At 56.1% G+C, this 16,392-nt stretch overlaps 2 protein-coding genes across 12 annotated transcripts in view; one reads left to right on the forward strand and one right to left on the reverse strand.

Annotated features, from left to right (window-relative positions):
- BLOC1S3 (biogenesis of lysosomal organelles complex 1 subunit 3) overlaps positions 1-16,392 on the reverse strand; it is a 61,277-nt gene that overhangs the window by 35,644 nt on the left and 9,241 nt on the right. For 7 of the 10 annotated variants that reach the window (XR_012093139.1, XR_012093140.1, XR_012093137.1 and 4 more), the window contains exons 2-4: positions 11,772-11,949; positions 558-716; positions 7-278 (exon numbers count right to left, since the gene is read on the reverse strand). The gene's annotated coding sequence lies outside the window, so the exon portion shown is untranslated. Of the gene's footprint in view, positions 1-6; positions 279-557; positions 717-6,971; positions 7,124-7,286; positions 7,385-11,771; positions 11,950-16,392 lie in introns of all 10 variants that reach the window. The other 3 variants (XM_073016287.1, XM_073016288.1, XM_073016289.1) reach the window with 3 other exon arrangements.
- TRAPPC6A (trafficking protein particle complex subunit 6A) lies at positions 375-16,370 on the forward strand. 2 transcript variants are annotated; one of them, XM_007997178.3, is made up of 6 exons: positions 375-702; positions 14,116-14,183; positions 14,339-14,456; positions 15,060-15,143; positions 15,297-15,390; positions 16,054-16,370. In XM_007997178.3, exons 1-6 carry the CDS (start codon positions 619-621, stop codon positions 16,083-16,085), a joined length of 480 nt encoding a protein of 159 aa, XP_007995369.1. In that variant the 5' UTR covers positions 375-618; the 3' UTR covers positions 16,086-16,370. The 2 variants fall into 2 exon arrangements, with proteins under 2 accessions (XP_007995369.1, XP_007995370.1); XM_007997179.3 differs by lacking the exon at positions 14,116-14,183 and having other exon boundaries at positions 536-702.

The following is a 16,392-nucleotide window of genomic DNA, read 5'->3' on the forward strand; positions in this document are numbered from 1 at the left end:
CCGTACCCAGCAGCTGACGCTCCGAGCCTGCGGGATCCTCTTCCTTGCCCGAGTGCCGAGTCCTCACCGTGGCAGCTGAAGGGCTGAGATCTCGACCAATAGGGGAGCGGGTTGGGCGGGCATTAGCGGCCAAGTCACGTGGATTCGCTCGACTACCAATCAGGATGCAAGTTCTCAACATCAGCTTTGAGGGAGTGTGCAGAAGATCACATGAATGGAGGAACCGCCAATAGAGAAGCGGCTGGGCCGGCTTTTCCAGGTTGTGCGACGAGGAAAGTCTGGAGTGGACAAATAGGGATTTTAAAAGCCGAGTATGTCACGTGTAACCAGTAATTTGGCCAATAGGAATGCTCAAGAACTCGGAAATAGGGAAGGGACGGCAGCAAGGGGTGAAAGTATTGTCACATGTAGCCAGAGGAGGAGTAGGCCCGCCCGCTAGTATCCCAGGCTCACGCGCACACCACATGAGCCCGAGGTGGGGAGGCGGGGCTAGTCTAAAACACCAGTGGAAGCGGGAGTAGGAGGGCTCGCACCGTGATTTGAGAGGCGTGGCTTACCAAGCCTGGCCAATGAGAGCGGGAAGCGCTGGGCGCATCTTTAGGCGCGCGAGGAGGACTCATGGCGGACACTGTGCTGTTCGAGTTTCTTCACACGGAGATGGTGGCGGAGCTGTGGGCTCACGACCCCGACCCCGGTCCGGGGGTGAGCGCCGGGTCCTGTGGGGAGGAAGCGGGGGCCACCACGGTAACGCCTCGGGGAGAGCGGAGGGCCTGTCAGGCGTCCAGGTTCGAACCCCGACGCAGCCCCGGCCTTGCAGGGCAACGTCTGGCGCTGGCTTCCTCCTCTGGAAAGTGGGGTTCGCGAAGGTGCCGGCTCGGGGTTATTGCTAAATTGAGCGAGATGACTCAGGGTAAAGCACTTAGCTCACGGCCTGAGTAAGCGGCAAGTAATCATAATAATGCTGTTATTGGGCGTGTGCTGAGTACTCGGCACTCACAAGGTGTGCGACCCAATAACTTAATCTTTGTGTGTCCTAATTGTCTCTTTTGTAAAATGACCATCATAACGTACCTGAGCCTTAGCATGGGACATTTATTCATTCGACACCCACTTATTGAGTGTCTGTTGTATTCCAGACACTGTTCTAAGACAGAATCCCTGTCCTCGTGAAGCTTACATTTCACTAGGGGAGTCAAATAACAGACTGAAATACGCCGGCTGGGTGCTGTGGCTCACGCCTGTAATCCCAGCACTTTGGGAGGCCGAGGCGGTCGGATCACCTGAGGTCAGGAGTTCAAGACCAGCCTGGCCAACATGGTGAAACCCTGTCTCTACAAAAATTAGCCGAGCATGATGGTGGGTACCTGTAATCCCAACTACTCTGGAGTCTGAGACAGGAGAATGGCTTGAATCTGGGAGGCGGAGGTTGCAGTGAGCCAAGATCGTGCCATTGCACTCCAGCCGGGGCGACAGAGCGAGACTCGTCTCAGGAAAAAAAAAAGAGATGGGGTTTTGCCATGTTGCCCAGGCTGGTCTTGAACCCCTAGACTCAAGTGATTCTTCCGCCTGGGCCTCCCAAAGTGCTGAGATTACAGGCGTGAACTACCACGACTGGCCTGGGAGAGTGTGTGTGTGTGTGTGTGTGTGTCAGTGTCCTGATCGGTTGTCCAGGCTGCCTGGACTGCAGTGATGCAATCATGGCTCACTGCTACCTCAACCTCCTAGGTTCAAGCGATCATCCCACTTCTCAGCCTCCCCGGTAGCTGGGACCACAAGCGCAGCTGGCGCCACCACTACTGGCTAATTTTTGTATTTTTAGTAGAAATAGAGTTTTGCCATGTTGGCCAGGCTGGTCTCAGAACACCCGACCCCAGGTGATGCGTGCGCCTTGGCCTCCCAAAGTGCTGGGATTATAGGCCTGAGCTGGGGCACATGGCCTTTTTTTGTCTTTGTTTTTGTTTTTGAGACGGAGTTTCGCTCTTGTTACCCAAGCTGGAGTGCAATGGCACAATCTTGGCTCACCACAGCCTCCGCCTCCTGGGTTCAAGTGATTCTCCTGCCTCTGCCTCCGGAGTAGCTGGGATTACAGGCATGTGCCACCACGCCCAGCCAATTTTGTGCGTTTAGTAGAGATGGGATTTCTCCATGCTGGTCAAGCTGGTCTTGAACTCCTGACCTCAGGCGATCTGCCTGCCTTGGCCTCCCAGAGTGCTGGGATCACCGGCATGAGCCACTGTGCCCGTCCTTGTTTTGTTTTTGAGATGGGGGGTCTCACTCTGTCACCCATGCTGGAGTGTAGTGTCACAGTGTTGGCTTCCTGCATCGTCTGCCTCAAAGGCTCATGCGTAATTTTTTTTTTTTTTTTTTTTTTGAGACAGAGTCTTGCTCTGTCGCCCATGCTGGAGTGCAGTGATGCAATCTCGACTCACTGCAAGCTGCGCCTCCCGGGTTCACACCATTCTCCTGCCTTAGCCTCCCGAGTAGCTGGGACTACAGGCACCCACCACCACCCCCGGTTAATTTTTTGTATTTTTTTTTTTTTTAGTAGAGACGGGGTTTCACTGTGTTAGCCAGGATGGTCTCCATCTCCTGACCTCGTGATCCGCCTGTCTGGGCCTCCCAAAGTGCTAGGATTACGGGTGTGAGCTACTGCACCTGGCCAATTCTTTTTTTTTTTATGTTTAGTAGAGATGGGGTTTCACCATCTTAGCCAGGCTGGTCTTGAACTCCTGACCTCGTGATCCACCCACCTCAGCCTCCCAAAGTGCCGGGATTACAGGCGTGAGCCACTGTGCCTGGCCATGTAAGACATTTTTATTGGCTCTGGTTTCCTTCTAGGATTAGAAGCCCCAGGGAGGATGTTGCTTGTTACCATCTCGACATACAGATATAAACCTGTCATAAGTTGAAAACATGGTAAATCGGCCGAGACAGGCGGATTACGAGGTCAGGAGATCGAGACCATCCTGGCTAACACGGTGAAACCCCGTCTCTACTGAAAAAATACAAAAAACTAGCCAGGCGAGGTGGTGGGCACCTGTAGTCCCAGCTACTCGGGAGGCCGAGGCAGGAGAATGGCGTAAACCCGGGAGGCGGAGCTTGCAGTGAGCTGAGATCCGGCCACTGCACTCCAGCCTGGGAGACAGAGTGAGACCCTGTCTCAAAAAAAAAAAAAGCAGAAAACATCATAAATCAAAAATGCATTTAGCCAGCTGTGGCGACTTGCACCTGTAATCCCAGGTACTCAGGAGGCAGAGGTGGGAGGATCACTTGAGGCCCAGTGTTCAAGACTAGCCTGGGCAACATAGCAAGACCCCACCTCTAAAATACATTTTTATTTTTTTATTTTTATTTTTATTTATTTATTTATTTTTGAGACAGAGTCTCGCTCTATCGCCCAGGCTGGTGCAATCTTGGTTCACTGCAAGCTCCACCTCATGGGTTCATGCCATTCTCCCGCCTCAGCCTCCCGAGTAGTTGGGACTACAGGTGCCCGCCACCACTTCTGGCTAATTGTGTTTTTTTTTTTTTAATTTTTTAAATTTTTTTATTTTTAGTAGAGACGGGGTTTCACCATGTTAACCAGGATGGTTTCAATCTCCTGACCTCGTGATCTGCGTGCCTCGGCCTCCCAAAGTGCTGGGATTACAGGCGTGAGCCACTGCGCCCGGCCAAGAAATTTTTAAAATTAGCTGGGTGTGATGACATGTGCCTTTACTACCAACCACTCGGGAGCCTGAGGTGGGAGGATCGCCTGGGCCCAGGAGTTCAAGGCTGCAGTGAGCTATGATCATGCCACTGCACTCCAGCCTGGGTGACAGAGTGAGACCCTGTCTCTAAAAAAACATAGGGATTACTCAGTGAGCCATCAAAAATTTTTGTCCTCCTGGAGCTTTGTCATCATTGGAGGAGACAGACAAGTAAATGAGTAAAGTATCTGGTACATTGTGTAACTGCTATGAGGAAGATACAGCATGGCCCAGAGAGTATGCATCAGCCTGGGGGTGGGTAGTAATGTCTCAACACTCCATATCCTTCCTGGCCTTCAAACCAGAAACCCCGGAGTCCTGACAGCTGCCTTTTCTCCCTCACCTGCAACCCTGCTGCAGGCTCTGCCCAGTCTGCTGTCTAAATACCTTTCCCACGTGGCCCCTCCTCTGCCCTGGTCTAGCGCTTTCCCCTCTGCTCCTGTTAAATGAGCCTGCTCCCTTCTCCCAGCCCATTCCACCTGTCACATCTTCACCATGCTAACACCTATTAATCCTTCAGATCATAGCACAACAATCCCTTCCTCAGGGGTGCCTTCCCTGAGCCCCCAGTCAAATTTGGATCTCCTTTATACATTCTTCTGGTCTCCCTCTCCCACTTTTTTCTTGGTAGGCTTCATCATACTCAATAAGGATGTATCTGATTTTTTTTTTTTTTTTTTAAAGAGAGTCTTGCTCTGTCACCCAAGCTGGAGTTCAGTAGCATGATCATAGTTCACTGTAGCCTCACACTCCTGGGCTCAAGTGATCCTCCCACCTCAGCCTCCTGAGTAGCTAGGAGTGCACACTACCATGCCCTGCTAATTTTTTTTTTTTTTTTTTTTGGAGACAGAGTCTCGCTCTGTCACCCAGGCTGGAATGCAGTGACTGGATCTCAGCTCACTGCAAGCTCTGCCTCCCGGGTTTATGCCATTCTTCTGCCTCAGCCTCCCGAGTACCTGGGACTACAGGCACCTGCCACCTCGCCCAGCTAGTTGTTTGTGTTTTTTAGTAGAGATGGGGTTTCACTGGGTTAGCCAGGATGGTCTCGATCTCCTGACCTCGTGATCCACCTGTCTCAGCCTCCCAAAGTGCTGGGATTACAGGCCTGAGCCACCACCGTGCCCGGCCTCTGCTAATTTTTAAATTTTTTGTAGAGATGGGTTCTCACAGTGTTGCCCAGGCTGCCCTTGAACTCCTGGGCTCAAGCGATCCTCCGGCCTCAGCCTCCCAAAAACTCACACCTGGGATTACAGGTGTGAGCCACCATGTCCTGCCAGGATGCATCTGAATTGTGTATCTGTATGATCCTTCGATTCACATGCATCTCCCCCTGCCGGAGTGTACTTTGTGTGGGATGGGCCTGGGTGTGTATTGACGACCACTGTATGCCCTGCCTCGTAGTGCGTCATCAGTGTGGATGTGTTGAGGAGGTGAAGGCAGAGCCTGTGTCGTGGTGGGTGGGGATGGGTGGGAACTGGGATTCATTTGGTTTATGAGCAGTGCTAGCTGCTCCCTCCCTCCCCCCATATGAGTGCTTCCTATGCGCACTCATGGCTTCTCACTTTTGATTTCATTTGATCTTCTGATGATCCAGAGAGGTTGGCATGGTCCTCCCTGGTTTATAGATGAGGCGGCGGAGGCTTTGATGGACGGAGTTCCATGCTCTCAAGTGGCAGAGTCAGGAGCGCAACCAGGCCTCCCACTTCCAAAGCCTGCGCTGTAAACTCTCACTTGCATTTCCTAGTATTTGCCCTGGGGGGATTTTAATGGGTTTCTGTGGTCAAGCGAGTGTGGGAAACTGGCTTACTCAGCTCTGCCTTTTAGAGCACATGAATGTGCCTGGGATCTTGGGCAGGGGTTCCCTACCCAGCTGCCACTACATTCCGATGCTGGAGTCCCACACCAGAGACTCCGACAAACCCGACTGGGGTGAGGCCTGAGTGTCAGGCCTCAGAAGGCTCCCAGGTGGCTCTCGGTGCAGCCAGGGGCAAGAACTGCATCGTTTCCCTGCACTCCTTCCTCCTGGGGAGCCCTGTTTTTCAGGGGGCCTGTCATGAGAAACGGCTTCATTTCCTCAGTCCTTTCTCTTTATTGGCCCCACCTCCTCTCTCCATTCCTTCTCTTTGGCCCAAAAGGGTTCCTCTGAACCAGACAGGTCTCCCGTTTCCTGAGGGCGTCTGTGCACTACTTGCACAGTGCTGATTGCATTTAGTCCTCAAGACAGCCCTCCCGATTCACAGAGGAGGGACCCAAGCTTGGGAGAAGAAGGGACTTCCCGAGGCCGTTCAGCAAGACTCAAAGGCAAAATTAGAACTCAGGCTTCTGGCCTCAGGGCTTCTGGGTAGTGCAGGCCTGCCTTTCCCACCAGTTCCAGAGCTCCTTGAGGACAGGGATGGTGGCTTCTTCATCTCTGTCCCCACAGCACAGGTGCCCAGGAGCCATAGCCAGTGTGTAGGGCTTTTGTGACCTCCTGTCCTGCCTGGTACCACCTCTCCTGGGCTGTCACAGGTTGTGAACTGGAGGACCGGCCAGAGGGGCCAGGAAGGTCTTTGTTCTCTAAGCAGGAGAAGCCCTTGGAGGAAGCGGCTGTGGCTTTTCTACCTCAGAGGCTTTGAAGATAAGGGAAGCCTTGGGCAAAGAGAGGATTCCTCTGAGTGCATGTAGTCAAGAGCTAAGGCGCTGTCACCCACTGTCTGAGACCAGGCCCGAGGGGCCCTGAGAACAGCCCTGCTGAGCCAGGCCTCCATCCACCACACCTCGAGAGTGCACTTGGGCAGCCCCTTATCTGAGGAGGGTGTGGGATGGGCGGAGCAGCTGTCAGATAGGTAGGTCCCTGCCTGGAATGCCACTCTGAGCATCTGAGGCTGGGAGCCCCAGCGAGGCCCTCCTGGGAACTGGGGTTCCATCCCCAAGGCAGTGCGAACCATAGCAGGGTTTAAACTGAGGTGCACCTGGCTCAGATTTACATTCTAGAAATGCCTTCCTGGCCACAGGAATGGACTGGATGGAGATTGGCCTGGGAAGGGCCCCGCTGCTGCAGGAGCTTAGGGCAGAGGCTGTGTCGGGCTAACCTTCTGGGCCAGGCCAGGGGACAGGATGGGGAGTTCTGAGTGGGCAGAGGCAGGATCTGGACTTGCTCAGGGCGCCTTGCTAGATGAGGGAGGAGATTTGAGGGCGACAGCGGGGAAGTCCTGCAGGCTTCTCGCACCACCCCTCACTCACCCATCCATGTGCCAGCACTTCTCTCTCTGTGCTTTTCTTAACCAGGGCTGCTCCTTCCCTGGGTTCCCCACCACACCCCTGGGCCTGGCACAGAGTGGCTCTGCAGGTGGGCGTTGAACAGGGTCAGCCTCTGCCCAGGAGCTAGCAGGTGCCTAAAAAACAATGGAGGGGTAGGGCAGACACAAAGAGACAGGAAGGGGCGGAGCACATGGCCCCCACCCGCCTCCCTCCCACTTCAGGGCAGAATGTTCTCTGTTCCCAAGTGTCTGAAGGGGCTTTGGTTTGCATTTTCCATTCATCCTCCTTAGAGCTCACCCCTCGGCTTCAGTCTGGACATGTGGATCTTCGTTTAGCTCAGGACGTTTTTCTCCTGTGATCTCTGATGATTTCTTCTGCATTGTTCCCTGTATGTCCTGTAGGTACCGCAGGGAAGATTAGACTTCCTGCATCTCTTCCAAGCATCTTGTAGCTTTTCTCTCATTTTTTCCTCCCTCCTGTTTTTCTTCTTGCTGGGAGGTGTTATCTGTCTTACAGGTTTTTCTGCTATTCAATTCCCTTGTTAAAAAGTGTTGATTTTGGCCACCATATTTGTTCATTTCCAGGAACTCTGCTTTGTGTCTGATTGATCCTTCCTGTGTGGTGGATGTCATTAGCACCGATACTGATAAGACTTCCTTTCTGCCTTTCCTTTTATCCGGTCTGTGTGTAAACTCAGCAGACGCAGGCGTGGGGAGCCCCAGAAATGCACCGGCTCTGGGCTGGGCTCTGGCAGATTCATATGAATGGGAGAGTCTCTGTCTGGCCAGCCCTTCTGTTTTGTTTTCGGTTTTTGTTTTGTTTTGTTTTGTTTTGTTTGAGACTGAGTCTTGCTCTGTCGCCCAGGCTGGAATGCAGTGGCGTGATCTCAGCTCACTGAAACCTCTGCCTCCCGGGTTCAAGCGATCCTGGTGGCTCAGCCTCCTGAATAGCTGGGATTACAGGTGTACGCCACCACGCCCGGCTAATTTTTGTATTTTTAGTAGAGACAGGGTTTTGCCATGTTGGCCAGGCTGGTCTCAAACTCCTAACCTCAAGTGATCCTCCCGCCTTGGCCTCCCAAAGTGCTGGGATTACAGGCAAGAGCCCCCACGCCCAGCCCCTTCTGTTTTTAAAAAAGATAAACCCCTGACCTCTGAAGAACTTTTGCAGTGACACGGGCATGGACGCCACCAAGTCTCCCTGTGATGAGGTGGGTGGAGGCTTCTCCCTTCCTCCTCCGCCCTTTCTTCCCAGTCTCCTGCTCCTCCTCGGCCCCTCCCTTTTGCCGTGATTCCCCACATCGCTTTTCAATTCAGCAGGGATCTGAATGGCCCCTGTCGAGGGCTGGGTACAGTGGGGCCAGCAGTCACAGCCGTGTGTCCAGCCGTTGCCACCTGCCAGTCACACCACCACTGTGAGCAGGCACTGCCATTAGCCCCATGGCGCATGTGGGGAGACTGAGGCATGGGATGGTTGGATAATCTGCCCAGGGTCACACAGCCAGTGAGTGGCAGGGCCGAGATTCAAACCCAGGCAGTGTGAAGTTCGTGAAGGGAAAAGCTGAACTTGCTGGAACCCCTTCAGACTCCACGCTCCTGGCCTGGCTGATGGACCCCACTGACTCTCTACCCCGACTCACCCTTCTGGGGGCTGCCGTCGTGGCTGTGACTTGGGCCTGGTATGCCTTCACAGCCCACTCCGGCTGTTGAACTCTTCCTCTTCCCTCAGGCTCAGCGCAGTCGGGGTGCTTCCTAGGGATGGGCGTGCACCCTCGCAGCACGCCCTGCCTCCCTCTTGGCAGTCGCTATGAGCATAGTGGAGCTGGCCGTTGCATCTTTGCCCACTCCCCGGGTAAAATGCCAGCTCCAGCAGGGCAGGGACTGAGCCCGTGGCCCACTGTGGCCGACATTCAGGCAGCGTGGCCTGCGTTGACCCTCGGGTTGGCTGCACTTGCCTGCAGGGGAAAATGCCCCCTCTGCAGCCCACTCTGAGGGCCCCTTCCCTTCCTGCTTCTCACCCCTGCCTTGGCACATGCCCTTTGCTTGGAATGCCTGCCCCCTCTGGCCCCCTCCTGGAGGGCAGGCTCTGCACGGCACTGCCCGGGCCCCTTGCACTCAGTCTCCCAGCCCTTCCTAGATTGTCAGTTGGCATCATCTGGGCACCTGTCAACCCCACCAGGCATGGTAGGTGAGCTCCTGGAGGACACCAAGAAATGTTTGTGGCATGAACGAAAGAGTGTGTTCTGTCAGAGTGGAGCCTGGGCCCTACCTCCAGGAGCTGTGCTGCAGGAGGAGGTGACACAGGAGCCGCAGCCACCAGGCAGCGAGCTCTTGCCTGGGCTGTTCTAGGTGCTGGCTACAGGAGCCTACAGAACAGACCCCCTTCTTTCCTGGGGTTTTGCTCCAGCCAAGGGCTTCATCTGTCATTGGCTGGGGCCGTCTCCTCGTTTGACAGACGTGGAGGCTGTGAATGACAGTAAGGCTCCCAGAGCTGCCTTGAAGTACTCAGGTTGCCTTTACCAACCCTTACTCCTGGTGAGGATCCCGGAGGTAGCTGCCATTAATATTCCCCTCCTTTGGGCCAGGCATGGTGGTTCACACCTGTAGTCCCAGCTACTTGGGAGGCGGAGGTAGGAGGATCACCTGAACCCAGCAGGTAGAGGCTGCAGTGAGCCAAGATTGTGCCATTGCACTGCAGCCTGGGTGACAGAATGAGACCCTGTCTCAAAAACAAACAAAATGACCCTCCTTTTTACATGAGGAAACTGAGGCACAGGTATTCAACCACTGGCCCAGGTCGCACACATGGTAAGTGCTGGCCCAGGTCCCACAGGTGGTAAGTGCTGGGGTGGATGTGGACCCGGTGGTGGTTCTGCACCTGTGCTGCTGGTAGTGCTGCTATGAAGGACCCACAGGCAGGGATCTCTTCCCACCCTGTCTCTCTCACACACCTGCCCTTCTCCTGCAGTCGTTGGCCCCTTCCCTGAGCCTTTGTTGTGTGGCTGGCCCTGCTGTGCCTGAGGACACCAGAGGGAGCCAGTCCAACAGGAAGCCATGTCGTTGTCACCCAGGAGGGCAAGGCCTGGCAAGGGGCCAGGCAGAGGAAGGGGCACCTCAGCTTCAGATATGGGCGACCTCAGCTCAGTGCCTCCCCCGTTCCTAGCGCTCCCCACTTCGACGAGGCCCTCAACAGCCATAGCTATCACCCCACCCACCCTCCTATGTGGACCTGCTGGGGTGTGAAAGACAGCCCTGTGCTGAGGGTGCCTTGGACGGGTTCTTAACCTCGGAGCCCCAGTTTCCATCTGGAAATACAGCCTCCTGTGAGGCTGGAAAGGTAAAACGAGGGCTGTAGAAAACGCCTGCTGCACAGTATGCCGGTCCTGAAATAACGTTGTGTTGTGACATTGATGAGGAAAAAATACTGATTCCCGGGACCACTGTCTGGGTGGTGGGTGCAGCTTCCTCTGGGCACTCCTTTCCTTGTGCATCCTTGGGGTGTGTCCGCTAGGTGAGCTCCCGGGTCTCCATGGGCCCAGCGTGAGTGATTATGGACCCGTGTGCGCCCTGTGATGGGATGGCATCCTGTCCAGGGTCCATTCCTGCTTTTGGCCCTGCCAGGACAGGCTCTAGCCCCCCAGGACCCTGAGCTGGAGGAAGTGAGTAAATGTCTTCCTGGTTTTTTGTTTTTTATTTATTTTTTAAGACAGGGTCTTGCTCTGTTGCCTGTGCTGGTGTACAGGATCCTCCTGCCTCAGCTTGCCAAGTAGCTGGGACACATGTGCCCGCCACCACGCACAGCTAACTTTTGTATTTTTTGTAGAGAAGGGGTTTCGTCATGTCGCCAAGGCTAGACTCGAACTCCTGGGCTCAGCTGGGCGCGGTGGCCCACGCCTGTAATCCCAGCACTTTGGGAGGTCAAGGCAGGTGGATCACGAGGTCAGGAGATGGAGGCCATCCTGGCTAACAAGGTGAAACCCCGTCTCTACTAAAAATACAAAAAACTTAGCCGGGCTTGGTGGTGGGCGCCTGTGGTCCCAGCTACTCGGGAGGCTGAGGCAGGAGAATGGCGTGAACCTGGGAGGCAGAGCTTGCCGTGAGCCGAGATCACGCCACCGCACTCCAGCCTGGGCGACAGAGGGAGACTGTGTCTCAAAAAAAAAAAAAAAAAAAAACCTCGGGCTCAAGTGACCCACAAAGTGCTAGGACTGCAGGCATGAGCCACCGTGCCCAGCCCATCTTACTTGTTTTAATCTTTATTTATTTATTTTTTTTTTTTTTGAGACAGAGTCTCGCTTTTGTCGCCCAGACTGGAGTGCAGTGGGATGATCTTGGCTCACTGACACCTCCGTCTCCCGGGTTCAAGCAATTCTCCTGCCTCAGCCTCCCAAGTAGCTGGGATTACAGGTGCCTGCCACCATGCCTGGCTAATTTTTGTATTTTTAGTAGAGACAGGGCTTTGCCGTGTTGGCCAGGCTGGTCTTGCACTCCTGACCTCAGGTGATCCACCTGCCTCGCCCTCCCAAAGTGCTAGGATTACAGGAGTGACCCACTGCGCCCAGCCTAATCTTTCTCAAATGTATGTATAGCTCACATTTATTTCAGTGTTTAATATTACGTTTTCATTCTTATTTAGAAGTTTGGTGATGTTTTTGTACCAGAAACATGGCATTGGAACTTCACTCGTTTATATTAACCTGCGTGAAATTGGTTTCATCATGTGTCATTTTGCTTAAAGCCGTAGTTTCCCAGAGCCCATTGACAGCATTAGGTGAGGACTTACTGTGTCCTTTGTTGATACACGTTGTCTCATCAGCCAGTCTATTAAGCACCACCTACATGCCAAGCCCTGTGTTGGCTGCCGAAGGCCGGATGTGAATGGATCAGCCTGGGTCCCCACCTTCACAGAGCTGTGTCCTCATCCAGTGACAGTGCGCAGTGGGCAGCATTGGGGACGCAAACTGGGAGGGAGGGAGGAAGGGAAGGAAGTCAGTACAAAGGCCCAGAAGTCTGAGCCTTCCCGACCAAGGAAAGCAAGTGTCCTGAGCAGATGGAGAGGGTGAGGGAGGGATGGAGGCAGCTAGGCCGGCAGGCTGCAAGAAGCCTTCCTCGGACACCCTCTCCAGGCTGGGAGACCCGCTCCAGGACTGGAGCCAAGCAGAGAATTCCCATCCCCATTCAGATGGCTGTGTTGTTGGTGTAGCCCTGGAGGGAGGAGGCCGTAGCTGCCATTCCCGAGTGAAGGTGGGAGTCAAGGGCAGGAGAGGGAGGGCTGCAGGGCTCAGGCCAGGTGACTGCAGGCTCCAGAAAGCAACCAGCAGGAGGGTGAGCTTCCTTCAGCTCAGGGCTACACACCAGCCTCTCCTCTGTTCCCCCACTTCTGCTCTGCCAGGCTTTCTCTGAGAAATCTGGCACCTCACGCCCAAGCCATCCTGGGGTTTCTGGTGTGCCCCCAGTCTGGGCCCCCCGCTTCCTCTGCTTGCAGCAAATCACTGGAGTAAAAAAAAAAAAAAATCCATGGCCAGGTGCAGTGGCTCTTGCCTGTAATTCCAGCACTTTGGGAGGCCAAGGCGGGCGGATCACTTGAGGCTAGGAGTTTGAGACCAGCCTGGCCAACATGGTGAAGCCCCATATCTACCAAAAATACAAAAATTAGCCAGGTGTAGTGGCACACACACCTGTAATCCCAGCTACTTGGGAGGCTGAGGCAGGAGAATTGCTTGAACACGGGAGGCAGAGGTTGCAGTGAGCCAACATTGTACCACTGCACTCTAGCCTGGGCAATAGTGAGACTATCTCCAAAAAAGAAAAATTGCCAGGAGCAGTGGCTCACACCTGTAATCCCAGCACTTTGGGAGGCCGAGGTGGATTCCCTGAGTTCAGAAGTTCAAGACCAGCCTGGGCAACACAGTGAAACCCCTTCTCTACTGAATACAAAAAATTAGTCGGGTGTGGTGGTGGGTGCCTGTAGTCCCAGCTACTCGGGAGGCTGAGGCAGGAGAATTGCTAGAACCCAGGAGTCGGAAGTTGCAGCGAGTCGAGATCAGGCTACTGCACTCTAGCCTGGGCAATGAAGCAAGACAACATCTCTTAAAAAATCCATGAACGGCCGGGCGCGGTGGCTCAAGCCTGTAATCCCAGCACTTTGGGAGGCCGAGATGGGCGGATCACGAGGTCAGGAGATCGAGACCATCCTGGCTAACACGGTGAAACCCCGTCTCTACTAAAAAAATACAAAAAACTAGCCGGGCGAGGTGGCAGGCGCCTGTAGTCCCAGCTACTCGGGAGGCTGAGGCAGGAGAATGGCGTGAACCCGGGAGGCGGAGCTTGCAGTGAGCCGAGATCCGGCCACTGCACTCCAGCCTGGGTGACAGAGCCAGACTCCGTCTCAAAAAAAAAAAAAAAAAATCCATGAACACCTCATCTCTTCCAGCCATGCCATCCACACACACAGGGACGTGGACAGACACCGAGAGCAGCCCTCCTGCCTGGGGCCTGCCTCTGCCAGCACAGTCCCCTCCTGTGTGGACCCTGGCCTACCCTCCAGACACTACATGGCTGCCACTGTCCTTCCCGAGCACCCAAACAAAGATCTGCCTGTCCGAGCTTCCACGTGTACCCCCAGGGATCTTGGCCAGTATTATAAGGCATGATGATCATGGTTGACTTCCACAGCTCCTTTTCCTGTGGCCCAGCCTCCAGCCCTTGGGCAGGTCACCTGGAGCCTCTTGGTGGAGTCGCAGCTCCCACTTCCCAGGGCATTGTGAGGGTTCGTGCTGAAAGCATGTGCAGCGCGTGAGCGGTGTTATCGGGAAGAGTCATGCAGGGGGCAGGGAACCTGGGGAAGACCCCCATTGTTCCTGGGGGAAGGAGGAGCTGGTTCTTGGGGGCTGATGATCTGGGGATCCAGAAAGCCTGCGAGGTCTGCAGAGTTGGGTGAGGGAGCCCTGGCGCCCTAGAGGCCTGCCCCTGCCCTGGCCAGGCTGTGCCAGAGCCTCTCCCTGCTCACCCCTGAACTGACGGGCACTGGCAAATCGGTCTTCGGGTCCCCTGGCAGGTGCCTCCCTGGGTGGCCCCGGGTTCGAGGTGGCTAAGGGCTCCTGAGCGTCTCTCCCGTGGCCTTCTAGGGACAGAAGATGAGCCTGTCGGTCCTGGAGGGTATGGGGTTCCGCGTGGGCCAGGCTCTAGGCGAGAGGTGAGCACGGCGCCCCCTGCTCTCCCCGAGCCTAGCTGGCAGGGCTGGGCAGGCCCCGGGCGGGGAGGTTGCATTGCTCCATGTGGGAGATGGGCCTGGCTTCTTCCCTGTTCCTGGCCTGGCCCCACGGCCTCAGCCTGGCACTGCCCCACCAGACTGCCCCGGGAGACGCTGGCCTTCAGGGAGGAGCTGGATGTCCTCAAGTTCTTGTGCAAAGACCTGTGGGTGGCCGTGTTCCAGAAGCAGATGGACAGCCTGCGCACCAATCACCAGGTGGGAGTGCCCCAGCCCGCCCATCCGGCTCCCTCCCGAGGGTGAGACCAGGAGAGTGGGAGGGGAAGCCCCGGCGCCAGAGCAGCGGCTGCCGGGACCCGCCCAGAGCCTTCCCACAGGTGGCTGCAGCTCTTGCTCTGTCTGATCCTCTAAGGGAAGCCAGGAGGCTGCACTGGGGCATAGGGGGTGTTTCCAGAACTTCCCCAGCCTACCAGGAGTGAGCCATGCATGGGCAGAAAGCCCCTGCTGGCCGCCTGCCCTCCCCCCAGTGCGATGCTGCTTGTCCCAAGCTGGTCCAGTCCCCCAGTGAACACCCAGGCTGTGCCTGCCCCTCTGCAGCTTCCTGGGCCGGGTCCCCAGCTTTTCTGCATGACCATGGGAGGCGAGGGCAGGACCCACACTCCCCAGGGCACGGGCACCCAGTCCGAGTTTGGAAGCCCTGGGCCCTACTGGAGCACTGGAGGCCAAGGCCATGACAACAGTGGTTCTCAGGGAGGGGGACTTCCCAACCTCAGCCCAATCTAGGACCTGGGTTCCCGCTTCCCCTCCCTGCGCTTCAAAAGTGCAGGCCCCGCCCCCACCCACTGGCCTCCTCTCCCCCAGGGGACCTACGTCCTGCAAGACAACAGCTTCCCCCTCCTCCTTCCGATGGCCTCTGGCCTGCAGTATCTGGAGGAAGCGCCCAAGGTATGGGGGGAGCTGGGGCCTTGTCCACACCTCCCTTCTTCCTGTTACCCAGCCTCTCCCCCATGTCAGGCCTCTCCCCAGGCCTAAGGAGTGCCCCAGACCTCGGTGCCAGCCTCCCCTCTCTTCCCGTGCTTGTCTGTGTCCCCTCCCCAGTTCCTGGCCTTCACCTGCGGCCTCCTGCGCGGCGCCCTCTGTACCCTGGGCATTGAGAGTGTGGTCACCGCCTCCGTGGCAGCCCTGCCTGTCTGTGAGTCATGGCGGGGTGGGGGGATTCTTCTCATCCCTTGAGTTGCTGAGGACTTCAGAGTTCCAGCCCCACTCCTGTGTGGGTGCCTGAGAGGCAGGCCCAGGTTTAAGTCACCTGCTCAGCCACACAGCCGGTGCAGGCCCATCTGTGCCCCTGGCTCCATGACATCGCCAGCCCTGCAGAGAGAACTGTCTGGCTGTTTTGAACATCTTTTCCCAGCACGGGATCCCAGGTGGGATCATCCTCGCTGATCCTTCGATGCAGGGGATGGCAGGCTCCAAGGAACTTGCAGCCTGCCTGACTAGGTGTCCTCTGTCAGACCAGCTGGAACCCCATTCCTACCTGGGGACAGCCTGTCCCACCGCCTCCCCAACCTTCAGTTATTTTCCCTCTGCTGGTTCCCCAGGGCCCCCGTGGGGTAGGACCCAGCGATGCATTCCACAGAAGCCTGTGCCGGGCGCCTCTCTGGGGCCACATTCGTGGCCCTCATGCCCCTGGTTACTCACACAGCCCAGGGATGCGGCCACGTGGGCGGGAGGAAACAGCCCAACCTAGCCACTGGGGTGTTAGTGCAGGACAGGGGTGAGCACCTAAGAGCTGTCCAGGTGCCCTCTGCCTCTCTCCCATCCCATCCTCAAGCCTAAGCCAGGCCTTCTCTTCCAGGTAAGTTCCAGGTGGTGATTCCGAAATCCTAAGCCCGCCCCGCACCCGCCGAGCCGCACTGCTGCCCCCAGTCTCACCGGCCTCAGGAGACGGCGGCTGCATTGGGCCCCAGGCCGCTGCATTTGGGGGTGGTGTTGGGGCTAGTGCTGGGGATCCCAGGCCCTAGGGGTCACATTTACTCAGGAAGTGGGTATCAAAGCGAGGTGGGGGTGTCACAGGAGGCAAAGGGGTCCCAGCTGCGGTCAGGACTGGGGTGGGATTCCTGCCTGCCCACTGCCCAGAGGCTGTTCAATAAAGGCTGTGTGTGTGGAATCTGACTCACAGCAGCAGGGGAGGATC

This window comes from Chlorocebus sabaeus, chromosome 6, assembly GCF_047675955.1.
Source record: "Chlorocebus sabaeus isolate Y175 chromosome 6, mChlSab1.0.hap1, whole genome shotgun sequence".
Taxonomy (NCBI): Eukaryota; Metazoa; Chordata; class Mammalia; order Primates; family Cercopithecidae; genus Chlorocebus; species Chlorocebus sabaeus.